This window comes from Planococcus citri, chromosome 3 (genome assembly GCF_950023065.1).
Source record: "Planococcus citri chromosome 3, ihPlaCitr1.1, whole genome shotgun sequence".
Classification (NCBI taxonomy): Eukaryota; Metazoa; Arthropoda; class Insecta; order Hemiptera; family Pseudococcidae; genus Planococcus; species Planococcus citri.
The window spans coordinates 62,242,099-62,266,030 of record NC_088679.1 but is presented as its reverse complement, the minus strand read 5'-3'; the positions used below and the strand labels follow the sequence as shown (position 1 = coordinate 62,266,030).

At 35.8% G+C, this 23,932-nt stretch overlaps 5 protein-coding genes across 5 annotated transcripts in view; 3 read left to right on the top strand and 2 right to left on the bottom strand.

The window, feature by feature from the left end:
* Positions 1-75: 75 nt before the first annotated feature.
* On the top strand, positions 76-1,210 carry Mpc1 (mitochondrial pyruvate carrier). The gene is made up of 3 exons (XM_065359038.1): positions 76-273; positions 340-440; positions 514-1,210. The coding sequence occupies exons 1-3, from the start codon at positions 206-208 to the stop codon at positions 681-683; spliced, it is 339 nt and encodes a 112-aa protein (XP_065215110.1). The 5' UTR covers positions 76-205; the 3' UTR covers positions 684-1,210.
* A 294-nt stretch (positions 1,211-1,504) lies between these two features.
* On the top strand, positions 1,505-6,177 carry LOC135841835 (4'-phosphopantetheine phosphatase). The gene is made up of 15 exons (XM_065359035.1): positions 1,505-1,894; positions 1,977-2,077; positions 2,141-2,340; positions 2,419-2,602; positions 2,683-2,775; positions 2,847-3,006; positions 3,105-3,211; positions 3,592-3,754; positions 3,858-4,059; positions 4,243-4,395; positions 4,471-4,558; positions 4,642-4,846; positions 4,920-5,074; positions 5,167-5,336; positions 5,415-6,177. The coding sequence occupies exons 1-15, from the start codon at positions 1,795-1,797 to the stop codon at positions 5,620-5,622; spliced, it is 2,289 nt and encodes a 762-aa protein (XP_065215107.1). The 5' UTR covers positions 1,505-1,794; the 3' UTR covers positions 5,623-6,177.
* A 2,030-nt stretch (positions 6,178-8,207) lies between these two features.
* LOC135841833 (uncharacterized) overlaps positions 8,208-23,932 on the bottom strand; it is a 40,988-nt gene continuing 25,263 nt past the window's right edge. Inside the window, exons 3-7 of the mRNA XM_065359032.1 lie at positions 9,996-10,110; positions 9,128-9,387; positions 8,875-8,966; positions 8,547-8,719; positions 8,208-8,337 (exon numbers count right to left, since the gene is read on the bottom strand). Coding sequence (XP_065215104.1) covers positions 8,318-8,337; positions 8,547-8,719; positions 8,875-8,966; positions 9,128-9,387; positions 9,996-10,110 — 660 coding nt within the window. The 3' untranslated portion in view covers positions 8,208-8,317. The remainder of the gene's footprint in view (positions 8,338-8,546; positions 8,720-8,874; positions 8,967-9,127; positions 9,388-9,995; positions 10,111-23,932) is intronic.
* Synj (synaptojanin) lies at positions 13,189-18,340 on the bottom strand. Its single transcript, XM_065359026.1, has 2 exons — positions 17,953-18,340; positions 13,189-17,869 (listed from the first exon to the last, which is right to left on the bottom strand). Exon 2 carries the CDS (start codon positions 17,853-17,855, stop codon positions 14,550-14,552), a length of 3,306 nt encoding a protein of 1,101 aa, XP_065215098.1. The 5' UTR covers positions 17,856-17,869; positions 17,953-18,340; the 3' UTR covers positions 13,189-14,549.
* Positions 18,627-23,928, top strand: BicD (protein bicaudal D). Its single transcript, XM_065359028.1, has 13 exons — positions 18,627-18,763; positions 18,838-19,187; positions 19,253-19,393; positions 19,463-19,687; positions 19,753-19,890; positions 19,972-20,071; positions 20,143-20,318; positions 20,391-20,567; positions 20,651-20,821; positions 20,898-21,111; positions 21,187-21,414; positions 21,506-21,763; positions 21,840-23,928. Exons 2-13 carry the CDS (start codon positions 18,990-18,992, stop codon positions 22,109-22,111), a joined length of 2,298 nt encoding a protein of 765 aa, XP_065215100.1. The 5' UTR covers positions 18,627-18,763; positions 18,838-18,989; the 3' UTR covers positions 22,112-23,928.

The window sequence follows — 23,932 nt, the reverse complement described above, 5'->3', positions numbered from 1 at the left end:
CAGACTCTGATCGCAACGAACCAAAACGAACATGCACCGAAGAGACCTTTCTGATGTTGAACTTTGAACGACTTTGATAAATTTTTCGCAAATGATAAGGAGAAAAATTTTTCAATTTTGACATTCAAAAAAAAATAGATAAAATTTATAGCTTTATTGCCTTTTATGTATCTTCCTTAGTAAAATTGTCTTTCAAATCGTGACCATGTCTGCCTTCGCCAAAAAATGTCTGGGACAATTAAAAAGCAAAGAGTTCGTCAACTATTTAATGAGGTAAGAATTTACACGCTGTATTTTTGAGAAAAAATGTATTCATATTTAAATTATACTCTTTTACAGCACCCATTTTTGGGGTCCTGTAGCTAACTGGGGTATTCCTATCGCTGCACTTGCAGATATCAACAAAGATCCATCTTTAATCAGTGGCAAAATGACATCCGGTATGTATTCTGCTTCTTCTAAGAAACACTTCGAATATAATTTGCATATTCATGGATTATTTTACGGTTTCAGCTCTTTGCCTGTATTCATTAATGTTTATGAGATTTGCCTGGAAAGTACAGCCCCGGAATATGTTATTATTTGCCTGTCACGCTACCAATGAAGTAGCACAGTTAGCTCAAGGTGCTAGATTCATCAAATATAATCTGTCAGACAAGAAGGAGGAGGACAAAAAAGAATAATTTTGTTACCGTATTTTTAAGTTCTCAAGTTGAACATATCGCTCAAGAATGCGGTATCTAAATTTTTTTATTGGGACTGATTTTTGTTGAAATTCTAAGTGTATATTGTAAAGAGGTACTCGAGGCTAGAAGATGTGAAGCATTCCGAATATTTCGACTCTATAAGAGTTTTTTTTTCAATGTTATCTCGAAAATTCTTCGAATTTTTTTTTGTTGATTGATTTGTGTTCGTTTATTGTAAATTTTATTTATTTAGGAGTCGATAGTTGATTAATTTAGTGTGCTTCGTTATCTACGGGTTTAGAAATATAATAAATCAAGATCTTAATGAAAAAAAATTATCGCACAAATGTTACCGCGATTAGATGTAGCTTTCGTTGATTCTACCTAATTTTTATTATTGTTTTGTTAATGTTTCTATCGAATAGACTAAATTTGGTTGTTTTTTTTTTTTTTTTTAATATTACATAAGTATTACGTCGATACTTATTTGATAATTTCGAATAAATAATTCTCTTTTTTTCGAACGATGATGTATTTCTTCTGATTGCTTAATTTTTTTTACAGATCTTAGTGTCGATTTTGACGAGAGGAGAAAAGAGAAACCTTATCTCTAGATTAGTTAATTTCAAGTCAGAAAATCTTTCTGATTAATTCTACACTATCTCTTCGACAATAAAGCTTCAAAAAATATCGAGAGGCTGGAATATTGGAAATCAATTGAATAAATATTTAATGTACTTCTCTTCTACACTACTTCATAACTTGCAAAGCTGAGATTAATATTCAAATCTCCCTCCATTCTCTCAATCATAAAAAAATACTTCAAATTCACTCGACCACGACCACCGTAAAATTACCTTCAGGTGAGAAAAACACAATTACAGTAGAGTCATCACTGCATTGTAGTGTGTTTTTCGTACTTCATTCATCAGGTTATCAGATAAAAATAATGAAGTAACTTCTCGTTATACTTGCTGGTAATCGCTAAGTCGGATTTTACGTTGATTATGTCATTAAATTGTAACAAACTCGACTAACATGTTCACACAATAAGGTCACACCCGGTGTGCAATTAGTATCGGTGTTACTAGTGATTTATTACTGCAAAATGTCTGCTAAAGAAACAGTGGTCAGTAGCATTACGTTGCCGGACAATATCCAAGTATTCCGGAATCTGAAAACAGCCAAGAGATTTGCTATCGATATAGGTAATATTATTATTTAATCAATCGAACCTTTTCGTTAACGTAGCTTCTTATCTGATCAACACTTACTTTTTTGATTACTTAGGTGGGTCTTTGACGAAAATTGCGTACTATTCGATCGTTCAATACCGTAGACCTTCCATTCTAGATAGGACCAGTGAGAGTTCTGAAGAAAACTTCGAAAATGTTGGTAAACGTTTGCATCTCTCGATATCTTATTCTACGTGCTGAAATTTCTCATCTGTTCAGGAACAATTCACGTACACGTATTCGGAAGGAGCTCGACTACATTTTGTTAAATTTGAAACCAAGTATATCGCCGAATGTCTTAATTTTATCGGAGCTCATTTGGTCAATAGTCACGATGAAATGAAAGGTAAATGTATCAAAGCTACCGGAGGAGGAGCTCACAAATACGCCGATTTGATCCAGGAGAAATTAGGACTCTCGTTAGTATTACTGAACTTCGAAATATTCTATCGGTGATTATGTAATTTGATTTTTTGATTCGTGTTTTCTTATTACAGAGTCGATAAAGAAGACGAATTACCGTGCTTAATCAAAGGATGTAATTTTTTATTGAAAAATATCAGCGATGAAGCTTTCGTCTATCATCGTAATGGCAATCCAGAGTACGAATTTCAGACCGCTCATACTAACATATTTCCATATCTATTGGTCAATATTGGTTCAGGAGTTAGCATATTAAAAGTAACTAGATTCGTTTTCAGTTTATGAAAATTTATCCTTCAAACGATTGGTATCTATACTAATGATGAATACGTTCGCAGGTGGAATCGGAAGAAAAATACGAACGAATTGGAGGTACTGCCACCGGAGGTGGTACATTTTGGGGATTAGGATCGTTACTAACTAAAGCCAAAGTAAGTTGTGGAAATACTATTTAATGAAACCTTTTGCATTTCTGTTAATTTTTGGAACGTTTTTTTGGCAGGGTTTCGACGAATTGCTGCTTTTAGCTGAAAAAGGAGATCATCGAAAAGTTGATCTTTTGGTACGTGATATCTACGGCGGAGATTGCACCAAATCGCTCGGATTACCTCCTGATATTATTGCATCTTCTTTCGGCAAAGTTTGCCAAAGACCTGATAATCGTATGTAATTATTCGCACCATGTCCTTGAATTAATTTTATGAATTTTTTTCTGCTGTAAGTGGAATGAATGTGGATTTTTTAATGATTTTTTTTTCAGAGGAGGCTATCTCGAAGGAAGATCTAGCTAGGAGTTTATTATTTACCATAAGTAATGATATCGGACAAATTGCTTCGTTGTACGCCATGATGAACAATTTAAAAAAGGTATTGAATAATTTCATGTAACTTTTTAATCCGATGGTAATGTTTAATTACGGCGGTATTAATGGATGTTTTTCTTAATTTGATCATTCACTCGGATCTTAATTATAAATGGTGGGGTTTTTCCAACTATAGTGAAACGTGTGGGATTATAAAATTGTTTTTTAAAGGATAATTCGTGTTAGATTTCATATTAATACTGTAACGCTGTACGTTTCAATAGAATAATTAATATTTACAACACTGTATTCCTTCAACAGTAAATTTAAATGAAGCGATTAATTAAAATAACACGTTTCAAGTACATTTACAAGTTGCTACCTAACTGATTGAATTCCCAAGCACCTTGCATCGAGATTATTAAACCAGTTTACATTTTTCAGGTCTATTTCGGCGGCTATTTTCTGCGAAACCATCCTCTAAGCATGCATACGATTTCCTACTCGATTAATTACTGGTCTCGAGGTTCTGTTCAGAGTTTATTCCTTAGACACGAAGGTTACCTGGGAGCAATCGGAGCTTTCCTCAAGGGAGCAGAAGAATGGGGTAATTTTTTCCTGCAAAAAAAAAAAACATATTCGCGTATGCACGAATAATCGCTTCGGTTTCTTGAAGAGTTATACCGATTACAGATAATTTCTGCTTAAAGATGGTGATCAGTATTCGTGGTTAGAGAATTACGCTGGAAGCAGTGGCCTGAGAACGGGTTCGGTGATGTTGGACAATAACGTACTGGTTCATCAGCTGGAGTTGGATCGATGGGAACCGGCGCTGACGTATTGTCCTTTGCTTAAAAATCCGGCTGATTATGTACCCGATACGGTGGACTTGAATTCCGATCAAGAGGCGAGGTATTGATTTGAATTTAAATTGTTCGGTATTTTTGTAAAAAAAAAAAAAAAAAAAAAAAAAACTGAAAGATTCAGAACGTGAAAAATTCTGATTCAATTTTTTTTTTCAACGAAGCAAATTTTTCTGTTTGGGGTTACTTTATGATGAAATTAATTTATTCTATTCGTTATTTTCATTTTTAGAGAATATTGGCTGAAATGTTTCGAAGAAAAAATAGATACTTTTGTACGCTGCGCTATAGCAAGTCAACCCGAAAATAGCACTGCTCAAGAAAGAGCCGAAATGTTCAAAGATAAATATATCACGAGGCTGCATCATTTGAAAATACAACCTTTGTAAGTTTTCCAGTCATCTGTTTGATCGAATGGGACAGAAAGCTCTGAAAAAATAATGTTTCGTCGTGATTCCAGCGCTTATGGCAATTTGACAGTGCGAAGTTTACTGGACACCATTGAACATTACTTGAGAGAATTTGATTTCCCAGATCCATTTTTACTCGTTAGTACAACTGATTTCTTGGCAAATCAATCTGTATGCTTCAGGATTACGTTCATTTTATTGTTTTTGTTCCATTTTACCAGCAAAGACAACAAGAAAATGAATACGCGTTGATGTTCTTACTCAAACGTTTGCAAGAATTAGATGTAATGGAATTCAAGCCACGTCAAGTCGAACTCATTGTCGGATTTTTAGCCGGTAATATTTTCGATTGGGGAGCCAAAGAAGTAGCGAAAATTTTAGAAAGTCAAGAATTCGGTTTCCAAGAAGCTCGTTCCAAAATACCACGTAAGTTTTCTTCGCGTGTTCACGTAGACCTTTCGACTTTGATCCTGGTACTAAAAATCTTCCATTTATGTAGCAAGACCTTGGTTAGTTGATAATCTTGACCGGTGGATTGAGCGAATGCAGACACAGCCTTACCAAAAAGTAGCCATATTTGTCGATAACAGCGGAGCTGATATTGTCCTTGGGGTGATACCGTTTGCTAGAGAACTTCTAAAACATGGCACCAAAGTACGTATATTGTATTAGGTATAAATTGTTTTCTCGATTCCTTCACGAGTCATTCGTCCAATTCGCTGACTATTTAAAATATTATTTTTCAGATCGTCCTTTGTGCTAATTCAGCTCCAGCTTTGAATGACGTTACACAAAACGAACTGATCATTTTGGTGAGGAAAATATCGGTCATGTGTCCGATCATTGAAGAAGCATACAATCAGAAAAATCTTATAATCATGGAGAATGCGCAGGCAGGACCTTGTTTAGATCTAAGGTTAGACTTTAGAACGTCTGCAATATTCTAATTGAGGTTTCAAAAAATTCTGACTGAAAATGTGAATCTTTATTTCAGTCGTCTCGGGAAAGAACTAGCCGAAGAAATGGAAACGGTCGATTTAATCGTTATCGAAGGTATGGGACGAGCAGTACATACCAATTTGGATGCTGAATTCAACTGTGATAGCTTGAAAATAGCCGTTATCAAGAATACCTGGCTAGCGAATCGTCTAGGTGGTAAAATGTTCTCTGTTATATGCAAATACGAAAGCTCGACCGATTAATATACGAACAACAGCTGATTCAAGTATTTCAATTGACGTAAAGATCGACTCTTGAATTGGGCTTGGCCCGACGGTGTTTTCATAATTTTGTTTAATATTGTTGATGGGTATTTTTATATCTCCTATTTTAGCATTCCTTTTTTTTTCGCCCTTGTAATTCGTCCTACATTCATTTCGAGACTTTAACTGGCAATGAGATGTGTTCAGTTGTTCAAGATGAAGGTTCATTGCGACAAATATTCCACAATTCGTTAACCGCGAGTCGGAATCACTTGTTTTTATACCAAAATCAAAATTTTCCATTTTTTTAAAACTTTGTTGTTGTTGTTTATTTTTAATTACCTATCTATTTACTTGATACATATGTTTAGTAACGAATAATAATTACTTACGATACGAAATACGAATGGACGACGGAATGTCAATTAAATTACCTACAATGATTGTTTCGTATTTTATCTTAATTAGATTCTTCTACGTGCATATGATATACGGGTGATTGTTATTTATTTAAAAAAAAATTAAGTCAATAAATTGTATCGAAATTTAGAGAAAGTCTTATTAAAATACAACTAGTTCAAATTACCTGGTAACTGTTTCTAACGATGAGTTGAAGTCGGGTCAGCAATTCTTCATTTTCCATACAACGGTGAATTTTGAAATATTCTTGTGTACGTAATACGTGCGAAAATTCGGTGAACCAGGATGGTGACGAAAACGATTGTTTAATTTTCCATTACTTCCATTACATCATGAAAAAAAGGGTGTCGACAAGTTGTGCAATGGGGTTTTTTGGGACGGCGAATTCAATGCCACAAACCGGAACTCATGAAACCTCTTCCTTCTCGTGGAAACTGGGTTGGAATTCACTCAAAGGCAGAAATTGAGTGTTTTTTGCAGAAATGTGAATTTTTCAAGAATCAATTCCGAACAAATGGGTAGAGAATGGGGTCTTGCATTTTATATGTTTTTCGGCCTCCGCTGTATTGATTTTGATATGTTTTCTACGCTGAAATCAAAAGGAGTTCCCCCGTCAAAATTTCAAGTGCTAAAGTGCGTTTTTCGATTTTTGGTGAATTTTCAAAAATCAAATTTAGGCCAAAAATGAGGGGAAAAATCAAAATTTTACCAAATTGACCAAAAAAGCTGAAATTTGGGATATGCCCTATTTTCGACATGTCAAATCGGTTGGAAACTGTTTCAAACCGTTTTCAGCAGTTCTGGAGCCTCCTGCAGATTTTTTGAAAATTACTGGAGCCTCCAGCAGATTTTTTAAAAATTAAATTTTTACAAAATTTCATCAAATGGAGATGGAAAGCTGAAATTTACTCCACACTTGAATTTTAACACCCTATGAAGACGACTTCAGGTGGGTTCAAGTCATTTTGGAGCCTCCAGCGTTTTTTTGAAAATTACTGGAACCTCTAGTACATCTTTGAAATTTGAAATTTCCGCAACATTTTACCAAATGGAGTTGACAAGCTGAAATTTACTTCGAAAACTAATTTCAATACGATGTGAAGTCGACTACAAGGTGGTTTCAAATAGTTTTGAAGCTTCCAACTACTTTTCGGAAATTTCAATTTTCCAAAAAGCGCCATACGACCTTTCAAAAAGTCGCTGGAGGCTCCAAGACGACTTGAAATCCAGCAGCAGTTGACTTCATATAGCGTATTGAAATTAGTTTGCAGAATGAATTTCGACTTTCCATCTCCGTTTGATGAAATTTTGGGGAAATTTCAAGTTTCAAAAATCTGCTGGAGGCTCCAGTAATTTTCGAAAAATCGCTGGAGGCTCCAAAACAACTTGAAATCCTCCTGCAGTCGACTTCGTAGCGTATTGAAATTAGTTTGCAGAGTAAATTTCGGTTATCCAACTCCATTTGATGAAATTTTGTGGGAATTTCCAGTTCTAAAAATCTGCTGGAGGCTCCAGAACTGCTCAAAACGGTTTGAAACAGTTTCCAATCGATTTGACATGTCGAAAATAGGGTATATTCCAAATTTCAGCTTTCTTGGTCAATTTGATAAAATTTTGATTTTTTCCCTCATTTTTGGCCTAAATTTGATTTTTGAAAATTCACCAAATCTTTCGATCTAGGTACCTCTGTACGGTTTGAAAAATTTTGTGCAAGTCTTATGTTGGAACGCAAAATCTGCGATTTCGGCTAACCTGTGAATCCAAATGGTCGCCATTTTGTAAGTAGGGCCACTTTTTTTTAGGACAAGGGCTATAAATATTCTTTAGGACTTCCCCTTCAAGAAAAAAGTTGTCCCAGAGGGTCGCCCGGGGGTGTGCAATAGATCCTTAAGCGGGCTCCCCGACTAAATAAAATTATAAATTATTATGTCCTACATGTATTTTTTTCTGATCTTTTATTTAGATTAAAAATTATTCGAGTAAATTAATTTAAAAAAAATAAAATAATTAATTTCAATGCCCTCATTTTTAATTAAAATATCGTATCTGGTTCTGATTAAAAATTTTAAAAAAATATATGAACACTGCTCAATAATTATTAACCACACATAATATACATCATACAGTTGACATTGGTAAATACTAATATAAGAACAACCAGCCTCTAAAATAATAATAAAAAAATATATTCATTCTTTGCCCATACAATTAAAATAAAAAAATCATTCATAACAAATATCACATCCTCAGTTTTCTTTTCTTTTTTTGGGGATCCTCATCCTACGTTCACTTCACCTGAAAACAAAAAGTTCAAATTAATTTATCCGGGAAATACCTATTTCCGACTAGAAAGCTACACTCTAACTAACATGCTACAAATGTAAATAGGTAATATATTACTCGCGACAATGCCTCTTTTCAGTTCTAAAAAAATTGAAAAAAATTTCGCATTCCCTTCCACTCGCCTATTTTAAGTCTCTCATACCTCAAATCAGAGCATTTACCTGTTAAGGGTATCTCGATACTCGACACCGGCTTCTCAATCACACCATAACGTAATCCATCCGGAACAGTTTGCAATGAAAGAAGAGATTGAACTGCAGCATTTAAACCAACACGTACGCAATCACTCTCCGCACATCCATTCAACATCGCCGCGATGTACCCAGATGCCAAGCTAATCAATATAAGAAGAGACAAAAAAAGAAAGTGAGAAATCCGTCGTGATTAACAAAATCTGTAGGTATTATTATAAAGATACATAATATACGTTTTATTATCGATTTTCGAATAAAAAATTTTTCAAATAAAATAGAAAGCTTTTATCCTTACCAGTCGCCGACTCCTGATACATTTTCTATGGAATTTAGTTCAATAGCTTTGTAATACGTCGCCTTTGGTTTATCCTGCTTTAACGTCACCATCTGTCAAACAATTAATCATACGAGTATAGGACTATAGGTATAGGTACCTACATATTGCAAACGTATACCGCCCAAACCAACATTATGTACCACTCGTAATTGAAATAATTTTAAACGATTAGAGATCCTTTTTATTAGGTTAAAAGTTAGGTATAGCTTACCAGAATTCCGTGTCTACTCAGAGTTACCATCATGTTCGGTATCAATGGCAGTAAACGTAGAGATAAATCTCGAGCTTCGGTTATGACTTCGTTTACATCGTTCTTGTTCGCGCTAATGTTCGAAATTGGAGTTCCATTCAGATACGAGACGATTTTTTGCAATTCTTGTAGATTCGGAGAACAATAGTGGATTTGATCAGGCGATCTGGTGACGTGAAATGGTTTCGTCGCGATGCAGGGATCGGTTGGTTCCAACCAGACTGTAACAAAAATACCATTTAAACAAATTACCTACCTAATAAATTTGAGAAATTTTATTGTTTTAATAATTCGAAATTTCGAGTGAAAAATATATCTGAATTGATTGATTTAAAATGAATGAGGGGATGGGTATATTGATAGAAAAATAACATAAAGTTCATTGAGATGCCAAAAAATGAACCAATTTTTTTTCAAGATTTGCTCAACAGATAAATTAGATTGCAATTTCAAAAAAAAAGGTCAGATTTCTCAGTTTAGAAAATCCATCGGAAATGAAACAATTTTACAAACGAAATATTTTCTAGTAGTTTGTAGAAAACAAAATCTGAAGAAAAGACCTACGCTTGATTTTTCCTAATAAAATTCAAGATTATTCTAGAAAATCGTGGCTTTGAATTTCAAAACGTTCTCACCCTTTACCCAGGTAGGTACCTACCTCTTGGAAGACTGTTGTGTAGGTATGGCTACGTAGCTGTTTAAATTTTTTATCGTTTTTTTTCAACTCGCCCTCTTCTCTCATTCCCTTCCCTCCCCTCCTTCAAAATTATAAGCAAACTCATCATTTCATAATATTACATAGAGATCTGACTTTGATTACTATACGAACCAGGAATATGTTTTTCTTGAGCCAGAGTCAAGATGCAACTGATGGTATCCTCAGATAAATTCGCATCTAAAACGATCAAGGAACAATTTCCAAAAACTTCTTCATTTTTCATAACCTGAAATTGAACAAAACATCGTCAATTCATCACTTCGTTAAAAACTACAGTAATCTAGTTCCTTCAAAATGACGAGGATGCAATTGAATTGAAATAGCATCATGTTATTATGGTTGCATATCAATCTGACCGCAGGAGAACAAAATAGGCCTACAGTGCATCAAAATTTTCATCGGTTTGAAATTGTTTCAAATGAATACAAAAAGTAAGCATTATTCATCACCATCTCTAGACAGAAAGATCAGAAATTTACTCCGGCGACTTACAAGTGGTGATTTTAGTCGGGGGGCCTGCATAAGGATCACTTGCACCCCCTGCCGATCCTCCGGGACAACTTTTTTCTTAAAGGGAAAGTCCTAAGGAACATTTCTAGCCCTTGTCCTAAAAAAAAAGTGGCTCTACTTACAAAATGGCAGCCATTTTGGTTGACAAGTCAGCCGAAATCACAGATTTTGCGTTCCAACATAGGACTAGCATGACATTTTTAAAACCGTACAAAGGTAGATCGAAAGAGCAGGCAAAAATTCATCACCTGTCAAAATTTCAAGTGCTAAAGTACCTTTTTCGATTTTTGGTGAATTTTTAAAAATCAAATTTTGGCCAAAATGTGAGAAAAAATCAAAATTTTACCAAATTAACCCAGAAAGTTGAATTTGGGATTTACCCAATTTTCGAGCTGCCAAATCGATTGGAAACTGTTTCAAATCGTTTTGAGCAGTTCTGGAGCCTCCATCAGATTTTTGAAACTCGAAATTCTCACAAAATTTTATCAATGGAGTTGGAAAGTCGAAATTAATAATGCAAACTGATTTCAATATGCTGTGAAGTCGACTGCAGGTAAATTTCAAGTCGTTTTAGAGCCTCCAGCGTTTTTTTGAAAATTGCTGGAGCCTCTAGTAGATTTTGGAAACTCGAAATTCCCCCAAAATTTCATCAAAATGGAGATGGAAAGCTGAAATGAACTAAGTGTACACTCCAATTTTAACACCCTCTGAAGACAACTTCAGGTGGGTTCATGTAATTTTGGAGCCTCCAGTGACTTTTGAAAGGTTTCATGGCGTTTTCAGGAGAATAGAAATTTTCAAGAAGTAGCTGGAAGCTTCAAAACCAATTGAAACCACCATGCAGTCGACTTCATATTATTCAATTATTGTACTTATTGAAATTAGTTTGCAGAGTAAATTTCGGCTGCTAACCCTATTTGATGAAATGAGTTTCAAAAATATACTGGAGGCTCCAGTAATTTTCAAAAAATCGCTGGAGGCTCCAAAACGACTTGAAATTAGTTTGCAGAATTAATTTTGGCGTTCCAACTCCATTTGATGAAATTTTGTGGGAATTTCGAGTTTCAAAAATCTACTGGAGGCTCCAGCGATTTTATGAAAATCGCTGGAGGCTCTAAAACGACTTGAAATTTACCTGCAGTCGACCTCACAGCATATTGAAATCAGTTTGCATAATTAATTTCGACTTTTCAACTCCATTGATGAAATTTTGTGAGAATTTCGAGTTTCAAAAGTCTGATGGAGGCTCCAGAACTGCTCAAAACGGTTTGAAACAGTTTCCAATCGATTTGGCAGCTCGAAAATTGGGTAAATCCCAAATTTCAACTTTCTGGGTTAATTTGGTAAAATTTTGATTTTTTCTCACATTTTGGCCAAAATTTGATTTTTAAAATTCACCAAAAATCGAAAAAGGTACTTTAGCACTTGAAATTGTGACAGGTGATGAATTTTTGCCTGCTCTTTCGATCTACCTTTGTACGGTTTTAAAAATGTCATGCTAGTCCTATGTTGGAACGCAAAATCTGTGATTTCGGCTGACTTGTCAATCAAAAGGGCCGCCATTTTGTAAGTAGGACTACTTTTTGTTTAGGACAAGGGCTAGAAATATTCCTTAGGACTCCCCCTTAAAAAAAAAAGTTGTTCCGGAGGATCGGCAGGGGGTGCAAGCGATCCGTATGCGCCTCCCCGAGTATTTTTCAATTACTCCACTACTCCACCCTTAATTTAGAATTTTCCAAAATTCGCCAAAAATCGAAAAATCAATTTGGGCAGCCGAATTTTTGCTTATAGGAGTTTCAGATCATGTTCTCTTCAAAAATCGCGATCCTGTTCAAATCGGAGGCAGTGATTTCTCCTGTCACTTTCATAATGAACTTTTTTGGGCCAAATTCTGAGATTTTATTTCGTTGAAATCGTGAATTTTGAAGAGTAAAATCTCATCCCTGAATTTGACCCTGCAAAAAAGCTCAATCATGAGAGTTACAGAAAAAATCAAGTGAAAAATTATCGAGCACTTGCTATAGTGTGTTTTAAATATAAATTCTTCAATTTACTTGAAGAAATATGCATAAACGTCTTTTTTAGGGGTGCCTAAAATGGGAGGGGGCTCTAAAAAAAGGGTTCAAAATTACGAGTGTAGAGGGAGCTTAATTAAACTTTATCATCTAGATAATTGAATATATAATTATGTACCTCAAAACATTACATTTGGCGCAAATCGCAAGTTTCTAGTTTTCCAGGGGTTCCCAAAATATCGAAATTACGAAAAATCGGAAAAATTGGATTTTTCATTACCAGCGAAAAATTGTATTGAGCTCAAAATTTGGTAGGATGGAGGTCTTTTCAAAACTAATAAACTGTAAAAAGCTTCTTAGCGCGGTTTAAAGGGGTAGGTTCAAAATGGTGATCTGAAATTTTCCAAAAATTGACCCCCCCCTTTCTGTCCCTGAGGGTCGAAAATGGGAAAATCACCCCGCATAACGTTTATCGGGTTCAAACAGATATTTTACGCTAAGAAAGTTTTTGCAAATTTTCAGTGGTTCCTAAAATTCTTTTTTTACCCGCAACTTTGGGAACCCCTGGAGCCCAAAAAATGGTCATTTTGGGTCAACTAACCACGGATTCGTATTTGGGATAGTTATTTATTACAACATAATTTTAAGATTTGTCGAGTCGATAACTGCCTGGGCCAAAAAATTGCCTTATGGGGCTCCTCCTTTATGAAATTGATATTCTGGGACCCTGAAGCGGGTCTTGTGAATAAAAAAATCAGACAAAAAAAATACAAAGTAGATAATTATTAAAGCGTAACAATTTATTAAAAGCTTCGCATAAGCAAAATTACTTTACCAGTTTGAATTTTATTTCAACATGAGAGTATTATGGGAATTTTATTCTACTAAAAATGGTAAATACGAGAAAAAAATAGGTAGGTAACATTAACAAAATTAATTATGTTCAACACTTGAAAATAAATGAGATACACAACGAACGAAATACACGAATAAACAATATATAAGAATAATTAAGCTAAAACGGTATATTTTTTTTTCTTCGAATTCGATCGAGTTATGTATATAGTATGGTGTATAAAAATGTGTTGATACTTAGTATGTATTGGTAAAATGGAAACATAATAAAATAATGAACGAATTCTCAACAGGTATTCTAAACACCTATTTAAAAAAAAAAAAAAAAAAAAAAAAACAATAACTCTGATTGTAGACATAATACATAATACGTACGTACATTTGTAACAGATTAAAATGTGAATATTATTTACTTAAAAGAAATATCGATAGCAAATTCATGGTATGCATAATTTAACGAATAACAATTATAATTTATACTCGAATAAGCGCCGAAATATTTAATGAGACTGTCAATTAGAGCTACGAAAACAAAACAAATAAAAAACTGATTCGTTTTTATCGTCATCGACCGTGTTGGCGAATAATTTGTATAATTGAAAGTGTGCTTACATAATATACAACAGGTCGATGGGTTCTGGAAAAAAAAATCCAGCATGGTATTGTAACTGAGCTGGTAATAAAGATGAAGAAGGAAGAGAGGATTAATATTATAATAAAAAACGCTCTAGATATCGGTCTATATAATACATGATACTTAAAACGTTTAAACTCACAGTCTTTAATACTAAATAATAACGCATCATTATTGGTAACGATATACGTGTGACTAGTAAAAACTTTATTCTTTATACGTATATAATATTTTTAAACATAATTCATGTAATAGTAGGTATATGTATCGTGTGTTCTAATGCTTCGAGCTAGTTTCAGTTTTACGATGAAAAAATAATTGTCAAGATTTTTCATTCAACGATTCATTTTTTTAAAAACTGAATTTTTGTACACAATTTTTGGGCCATTGCATTGAAAAAAAAATCGTATAAAAATACTTCAAACTCGGTTCAATGATCTTCAGTTCAGACGATTTAGTTTTCGAATTCGTAATAAGTCTTCTTCTTTTCTCCCTACTCCAAAAAAATCCAAAAAATTCAGATTAGAAACATCTCTGCTCTAAAAAGAAAATTTAAACAAGTAAACATAATACCATAATATAAAAATGAAATCTTCAAACTCCGATATGTTACACACAACGTAAAAAAAATACTTCCAAGATGATTTCCACTTATCTCGGTGGTATCGGGGGCGCTCCCATTCGAGCAGGCACAGGAGGCGGCGCTTCACTAGGCTCTTTTTGAGATTTAGCCGACGAAGAAGGGTAATTGCGCTGAGGTATAGGAGGTGGTTGATCTCCGGCGATATTACACTTGTCGGCTAATTTCTCCGCCGTGGTATCGACGACAGTGGGTTGCAAAGGCTGGTGTAGATTGGCAGGTATACTAAACACTCCGGCTTTCGGTCTGATAATCGGAGCCGGTGGTCTGGATGGCGGTGGTTTATTATCGGGGCGTTTATCGGGTCTCTGGAGAGATTTCGGGTCAATATTCAAATCGGCGCTTTCGTACAGCGAGATTGTATTATCGTTACAGATGTTAATCTCGTTCATAGTCTGCTGTATCCAATTGGGAGATTTCAGCGTGATTTCCAACTGGTGGGAGTTGATTTCGAGGCCTCCGCTGTGAAGTGCCTCTACAGCAGAACGACCGTTGTTGAACGTCACCCACATGACGTTTTCGACGAATCTCACCAATATTACGTCACCAAAGACGGATAATTTTTGCAGCAATTCCGCCATGAACGAGTCGTCGAATACGCTCGATATATCCAGACTGGAGTCTCGCATTCGTAGCACGATCGTGCCATCGAGAGGACCGACTGATTGAAGTACGTTCTCGAATACTTGATCTCTACGTTGCGAGTCCACTTTACGGATATCTACCTGTAAGATGGCGATGACCGGACGATGATCGCTTTGTTTCAGTTCGGCTCGACCGTAATGGATTAATTTACCCGGATTCCAATCGTCCGTTTGGTCTTCTTCCGGGTACATTTTACGTTTTCTCCATAATACTCGATCGGTCCACGCAGGAGCTCGGCATTTCTCGCTGGTATCGTAATCGTCGGAGAATAGGTCGTATTTGTAGGTCGGTGGGAAAGTTATTTCGCCTTCTAGATACTCCTCGAACACTTTGTTTTCTTTTTTCTGCTGCAATAGTTGATCATTTTCGAGCACGTCGTCCAGCATGTTGTTACGTATCAGGTCTTTCATGACTTCTTTATCCATATCAACTCGGTAATTGAAATCACCGCACCAGAATACGTAATCGTGCGATTGTAACGTTCTGCTCATCGGGAAAGCGATCTTTTTGGTTATCTCGGCGTAATCGGCGTTCCTCTCGTGGACTTGAGATTGGCCAGCGGCGAAATGCGAACATACGAAGCATAATGAAGTGGAATGTAGAACGAATCGAATTGCAACACCTCCCTTATTACCGGTGGCTCCGCCGAGACCTGTTTTCACCGAATCGGTTGCCACGTCTTTTATATGAGGTATCAGGTCTGATTTAAGGAATACGTACAAACAAACGCCTACCAATTGAACGTACGTGAGCAGAACGTAAGGATAGTCTCGTGATAACACTTTTTGTAACTCTTCGGCCCATAAAGTGGCGTTTTCCGAGCTCGCTGCCATAATGTTGCTGGCGTTCAAGTCGACTATTTCTTCGAAACCTATGGCGAATATGTCGACAGGGATTTCATCATCGTCTGTAGTCGTAGCGTCGATTAAGGATTTAGTTTTAGCGATTTGAACGGTATCCAGGAGCCAATCGGATAGCGAGACGTCTTTGTAGACAACACTACGGAAATGTTTACCGCCGTTCACGTTATAAGTACCAACAGCGACTCGTATTTTATCCGTGTACGTGTATTCGTTGAACCGTTTGCACATTTCGCGTAAAATGGTGGTGCTGGCGTGAAGAGTATCGGTAGAAAGAAGCATTCTGGCTCTTTCGGATAAATCACTGTTCAACGTGTTACCCAGTAGAAACACATCGATGGCTTCTTGTTTACTGTTATCGAGTAAATTATTCTGTATAGTTCGAGCAGCCGATCGAGCACCGTCCATGAGCTTGGATCCGCCTTGAATGGCTCCAGTTCCGGCGTAAATTTTACTAATCTCGTTACCATTATTGATCCACATTTGTTTATAAACTTCTTCGAATCTGGATTGGAACTGTTGCGTGTTATCTTCGTCGCACAACAGCTTCAATTGATTGGTTAGGATTTCCAATCCTATGAAAGTTTGTACGCAGTTGGTTCGATCCAGGCAATCTAGACAGTTAGTTCTGAACGTGCCTCGTTGTTCGGATACGATATCGTCGCCTATCGCGTAAAACAATCCGAATTTAGCGATGTAACAGTCGATCTGATCTCTGAGTTTGTTCAAGCTTTTGTTAGCTCCTCGAATTTCCGAATGATAGTCGTAGACTACGTGAGGTATGTCGCGATGATCCGAATTATTATGATGATTCTGGAACATCTGACTCAACGAAGCTTCACCTTCTCGACTACCGGTCAAGCTGGAGCTGAGTAAATTAATGATAACTTGATCGTTATATCGTCTTTTCAGCATTAGGAAATGCTTATCGTACGCTGAGCCGGAGGCTTCCACGCTTCTGGATAATTTCACCTTATGGGAGCCGACTTGAACACCGGGTTGTTCCCAAAATAGCGGCACTGATCCTCTAGTTTGTATGTAAGAGGTTACTTTGTTATCTAGATATATTACTTGTTCGGTTTCCACGAAATTGGCAACGTGTCCGTCGTCGTTGCAACCTCGAACGTTGAACCGAGTACCGGCTCGTTCGCAACTCAGGCGTGAAATAATGACAGCTCTGGCTTGTTTATGTCTTATATAAACGGTGCGAATTTCAACGCTACCGCACATCATTTTATATAACCATAATGACGTGTCTATTTCAAACCGGATGAAGTAAATGTGTAACATACGGTTCCAAAAGAAACGATTATCCGTAGGAGCTCCTTTACGTTGACGTTGCGCACATAACGTTAAATCGAACGTATTATTTCCAGTAGGACTTCGAGAGAAATAAAAGGTGCCGGAATTGAGTAACTTTTTGATATCAGAGACCAGTTCGTCATCTTGGGGATGATTTCGTAACGAAATAAACGAAGTTTGAGTTATTCTAAAGATCTCGTGCTCGTAGATTTTACCCACCGATACACAGGCTGTGATAGTGACCAGAAACAGAACAGTCGTATCGCCAGAGTTGAACTGTAGTATACCGAGCGAACCGTATGCGTCTTGGATTTTAGTGTATTGACGTTTGACCGATTCTAATTCTTGCGAAGATAGAACTGCTATAGCGTTCGATTCGAATAAAAGGGCGCTTTCTTGCTGCCTATGCTCGAGGATGATACTGTACGGGTGAGGTACACAGTTCTTCTCCAGCACACGGAATATTTTACCGAATGTCGATATTTGAGATCCTTTGGCAGTAGAAGCCATGTCTGGAATGTATTCTGAAAACCGAAATGAGTCCATAGTTGAATAAGTATAGCTTGGTAATAAGCGTAGGTGCAGAAATATTGTAGGCGAAACTTACCAGAGTTTTATTCGATGATAATGTATGAAAACACAGTTTATATTACGAAGGAATCGCAATGGAAAGCGATGTTACCTAACATAATGGAGAAATAACATCGCAATACAGATAATTGCGTAACTTTCAGTTCATATCACCACTATTTTAAAAGTGAAACTATAGGAAAACTAAGGGAAAACTAACATCAGTTTGCACGATTTTTCTTCGTCGAAAATTTTTTATCAATCTTCTTGGAAAAACGCGCAAGCTTAGAAAACTGTCCAGTGTTTGGTGATTTGAAACAATTTTTACGTTAACACAACGGTTCGGGGATAAATTTGCGAAATATAACTAATTTCGTATCGAATATTTGAATTTTTTATCAAAAATTTCATCAAAATTTATTATCATGGCTCATTTTGTTCAAAAAAAATGAAAAAAGAGAAAAATCTGAACATTTTGAAATTTTTGCAGTGTTGCCAAAAAACTAATCGGAAAAATTGTTTGAACATTTTGAAATTACGAAAATCTAATTTTTTCAGAAAAAATTCGGAAAAAATGTGATTTTTATGACTTATATAATTCTAATTAATTTCTAAAAAATTAATAATCATTTAATAAAATAATCAAAAACAAAAACAAAATCTCAAAAATTTACAATAAAAATCAGAGAAAATTAAATAAAAAATAAGTCAACACTGCTTCAGAATTTATTTTTATCTGTGTTTTTTTTTGAGACTTGAACCACCTCCTCCCCCCTTGAGCACATTCATTGAAAACGTAGACCGAAAAAGATAGCAATTTTCAAACAAATTTGTTGGATAAAATGATGGTAATTTCGTGTTTATTCTAATTATCGTTCGATAATTTACGTTACCAGAGATTGAATGTATCTTCGTTTTACAGAACCTGAAGTAATTATCCACATATCATTCAGTAATCCAATCTCGAAGGATGGTCTAAAAATCGGAAATTTCGCCTAGAAATCATGAGAATCAGATCGTTGAAATGAAACTAAATACTCGATTTGGAATTTAATCTTCCCGTCATCGTTCATCATGGAGGAGGAAGTGATCTTGCTGAAGCAAGAAGTTGAACGTTTAACCAGGGAACTAGATAAAGCAAGTAGTGAAAATATTCAATCAGCCAAATATGGATTGGGTCTGCTGGAAGAGAAAAAGAGCTTGGAGCAGAGATGCGACGAACTAGAAGGATTGTACGAGAATACCAGACATGAGCTGGATATTACACTCGAGGTATGTTCTTTTCAGTATATTGGTGTGTTCCTCTATGCACTCTCAACTTTACTACTTCATTCTAGGCGCTGGATAAATTCCAAACATCTCACAAAGTTACAACAAAATCTGGCATCGAACAGGAGGAATCACTACTTTCCGAAACAGCAGCTCGAGAGACTTCGTTGAACTCTCAAATATTAGAATTAGAAAATGACGTGAATAAGGTAAGTTGATGAAATCGTCAAGTACCTAAATATTTTGTATCGACGTCTAATTTGGAATCATCTATACAGCTGCGTCAAGAATTAGAACGAGTTGTCGAAGAAAGAAATCGTATGATAAACGAAAATAACGAATGGAGTAAATTAAAAGATGAAAGCGATTCAGAAATGAAATTTCTTCGAGCCGAACTGAGAGAAATAAAATTCCGTGAAACTCGTTTAATTGCTGACTACTCCGAACTCGAAGAAGAAAACATATCATTACAAAAACAAGTCTCCGTTTTGAAATCATCCCAAGTAAGCTGTCTGAATTGGTTCACCTTCGCTTGAAACTCTGTAGCCTAATATGATTTGAATTTTAGGTTGAATTCGAAGGAGCTAAACATGAAATTAGAAGACTGCAAGAAGACGTTGAAGTATTCCAACAGCAAATCGAGGAGCTAACGAAATTGAAAAAAATTGCCGAGAAGCAGATGGAAGAAGCATTGGAATCTTTACAGGTTTGTTATCTCCATTATATGTAATTTGTACGTGTGCTTTTTTTCGCTCGTACCTTTAATCTGTGGCCTTGGGTTTTTCAGGGCGAACGTGAGGCTAAATATGCTATGAAGAAAGAACTAGATAGTAGAATAAATAACGAATCGATGTACAACCTTAGCAACTTAGCTTTCAGTATTCGAGGTACCTTGACCCATCTAACATGTTTTTCATATTCCGAAAAAATCCCTATAAAATTAAATTTCACCTTGAAGGTATCACCGATGATCCAAATATCGGAAGTGATGGCGAAGATGATCTTCCCAGGTTACCTACAAACGCTGATGGATCGTCGAATTCCGACATGAACGCAGAATCTGGAAAACAAGTCGATTTATTCAGTGAAATACACTTGAATGAGTTGAAAAAATTGGAAAAGCAATTGGAACAGGTGAAATGTCGATTCGAAATTATATTTTCGCGTTTATTGGAAATGAATTAATTTGAATACTGCCTTCAACAGATGGAAAGCGAGAAAGTATCTCTTACTCAGAACCTGAAAGAATCGCAATCTGTTGCTGAACGAAGTCAAGCCGAATTACAAAGCCTTATGACGAAATTAGTCCAATTAGGAGCTCGTATCCAATCTTTAGATCATATCAGAGATCAAGCTGCTCAGAAAATCGTTGCTAAAAACGAAGTAAATAATTTAATTCATTTTAACATTTTGGGAAAAGTGTACCTATTTGTCCGATAATTCACCAAATTTTTTTTTTTTTGTAGCTTTCAGTTGAGCAGCTTAGTTTGACTGTAACACAATATCAACAATGGTTCGCATTGGCTTCCAAAGAAATCGAACAGATTCGTAAAGAACTGGAAGATCTCGAAAACGAGATCAATTGTTCAGAAGTCACGCTTCAGTTGAAGAACGAATTGACCAATGTGAAGAATAAAGTATGGATTTTTCAATTTTCACCATCTTTCGCCCATGTTTTGTTATATCTTTACTGAAAATATTCATTTCCCTTAGTTATTGGATACCGAGCAAAGAGCAATGGAATTAGAATCAGACGTTCAATTACTAGGAGAGCTCGCCGGAGAAGCCAGCTCCTCTTTGGATACAGCTCAAAATGATCTTTTGATGGTAACTGAAGAATTAGCTCAGTTATACCATCATGTCTGTACGGTTAACGGAGAAACACCTTCCAGAGTGATTTTAGATCATGAGAAACACGCTGAAACCAGTACTTGATTTTCCTTCACCTATCACTGACTTTTGACTCTCGAATTGAGCATTAATAATGGCTTTTTTTTCTCAGCTGCGGATTCTTCGGTAGAAAAAGGAAAAGAAGAAATTACCAAATTTGGTCTACTTAGAGCTCGTTTGAAAGCCGACATACCAGTGAAAGAATTGGAAAGCTTGACCGATGCATCTTCCATCTCGAAACAAGTAGAAACGATTTTAGATCAGATAAAACATCTCCGCGCTGCCGTCTCTACCACCATCGATAAAGCTAAAAATAAACCTCCTCGTAAAGCCAACGAACGTAAGATTTGTTTATTTATACATCTCATCGTCTACCATCCCTCTTCTCTTCTTCATGCGGTCGAGTTCATCGTACTAATTTCGATTTTTAGCTTTCGAGTCGAATGTGAATAGCGAAGAAATAAACGAATTACAAGAACAGGTCATCAAACTGAAAGCTCTTCTGTCTACCAAACGCGAACAAATCGCTACGCTGCGTTCTGTATTGAAATCGAACAAGGCGACGGCCGAAGACGCTTTGAATAATTTGAAATCCAAGTACGATAAAGAGAAAGGTATCGTGTCTGAGACGATGATGAAGTTGAGGAACGAGCTGCGCACGTTGAAAGAAGATGCCGCCACATTTTCAAGTAATTCAGAATCCTTTAGAGTCCCGTTTTCACCTAGTCCAATTTTATTAATCGAGTGAAAATTTTCCCAATCTAGGTCTCAGAGCGATGTTCGCTGCTCGTTGCGAAGAATACGTAACTCAGGTCGATGAACTTAATAGGCAACTGTCTGCCGCTGAAGATGAGAAGAAAACACTGAACCAGTTGCTACGTTTGGCTGTCAAACAAAAACTAGACGTGACTCAAAGACTGGAAGACATCGAAATGGATCGTGAAATGCGTAACGCTCGTCGTCCAGTTGTGAATGTGATGAGAGGAGGCACTCCTTCAAAAGGCAGGTTCCCTCAGTCACCTAGGAGAATGGTATAGAAGCATATTGCTGAAACCCAGTGACAATGTTGGTTTTAAAATTTTTTTTTTCATGATGTACATATCGAGTGTATAAATCAACTAATTTTTAATCGTGTAGTCGAATTTTCCTCGAGGAAGGATCGATGAGACGAAAATCTCGAAGAAGGCGATAGTAAGGAATGCCTGAAGTTTGTGAGGTTTTGAGCTGGAGTTCAAAAAATTGACCAGGTTTTTGTTTTGACCTTGAATTGCGTAAAAAATGAGAATTTTAGAAGGAGAAAAAACTAAGGTGAAGATAAATTTCAGTTTCGATGCCAAAAATATTTTTCAAGTGAAATGAGGGGTTCTTAAAATAATGATATAAATAGGAAAAACTTGAAGAAAATTTAATTTCTCGTCAAATAAACGATAAAAAACTTGGAAACATTTTTCAGTGTTAGAAATGTTCACCAGAGAAGCAATTTTTGAACACGGGTTCCCTAACATATCGAAAAATATTGTTGGCTTCAGATCCTGAGTGAGGTGCTATTTTCAATACTCAATTAAATCTGCTACAAATTCGAATTATTTTACGCTTCACAATATTATTGTCATTTTTTGAATCCTATTCAAGTCAATTTCAAAAATTCAGGGGCTTCCAAAATTTACCAACATTGAAAATGCTTCTCTGAAATTTATTCTACTAGCCAACTTACTTACTATATTCTTCTCAAATACGAAATCCGTGGTCATTAAAATGTCCTAATTTCGAATCGATTCTTCCAAAATGGGAAAATTCCTCTTCTACAACGCACGGCCTTCGCAGCCGACCAATATTTTCTATCTGCCAATACACTGACTATAAGTACGCGATTAGGCGAAACGCGCAAGTTGCCAAAAGTAATTATGCATTTTATCTTTCTTTATATTTTGTTTTATTCTCGAACGTTTTACACCGGTAAAAAAAAATCGTGTGCCATGTTTTTCGCGAAATCTACTTATAAGCGGTGCATTTCCAAAAGTACTTAACCAATAATACACATGACACTCGATTTAAATTATTTTTTCCTAGTTGAAAAGGTTAGTGCAATATAAATGTAAGTTGTGTTTTTTTCTCTCTCTCTCTGCCGGTACATTTTCCGTCGTCGTCGCTGTTTCAAAATGAATTTCTCGTCGTCCTTATAATTATCCGTCCAATACGATGTGATTTTAAGCGTACAGCTGTTCCAGCTAAAAGAATTCGGGCTCGATTCGAAGTACTGAGATTTTACAAAATGTTCAACGCCGTAGAATAATAATTATTCCAAAGCGTACGCTTTTAATCCAAACCTAAGTCAAAAGTCCTTCTCTATTTTTTTAGTTGTAAGACAATTAGATATCGACTATGTAAATTATTATAATTTATTGGTTGTAGTTGGTAATAATGTGACCTCCCTCCCCAGTCCCCCTCCCTGTACTCCGTAAATTTTGATTTTTATCACATAATACTTCTGTTTTCGAGGTTCTTTTTTAAACTATAAGATAATTTATAACGTCCATATTATATTGTTATAATAAATTTTTAAAAAAGGAAAGGAAGGGATTAGAATTTTAGAGAAATTTGTTTATGGTTATTTCTCTCTTTATTACGTTTTATTATTGTGTTTATTTATTCTTCTTAGCTTTTGTATTTTATGGCAGCTTGGTTTGTGTAATTTTTCTTCTTTCTTTGTAACCGATTTGTTTTTATTGGAAAAAATTTTACTTATTAACTTGTGGCATGTTTTATCGTGATTTTTATCTTATTGTGAAACCCGTATCGGAGGTATTGTTAAATTTTCTAATTTTATATAAATTATATAAACGGTTGTATTGTGCGAT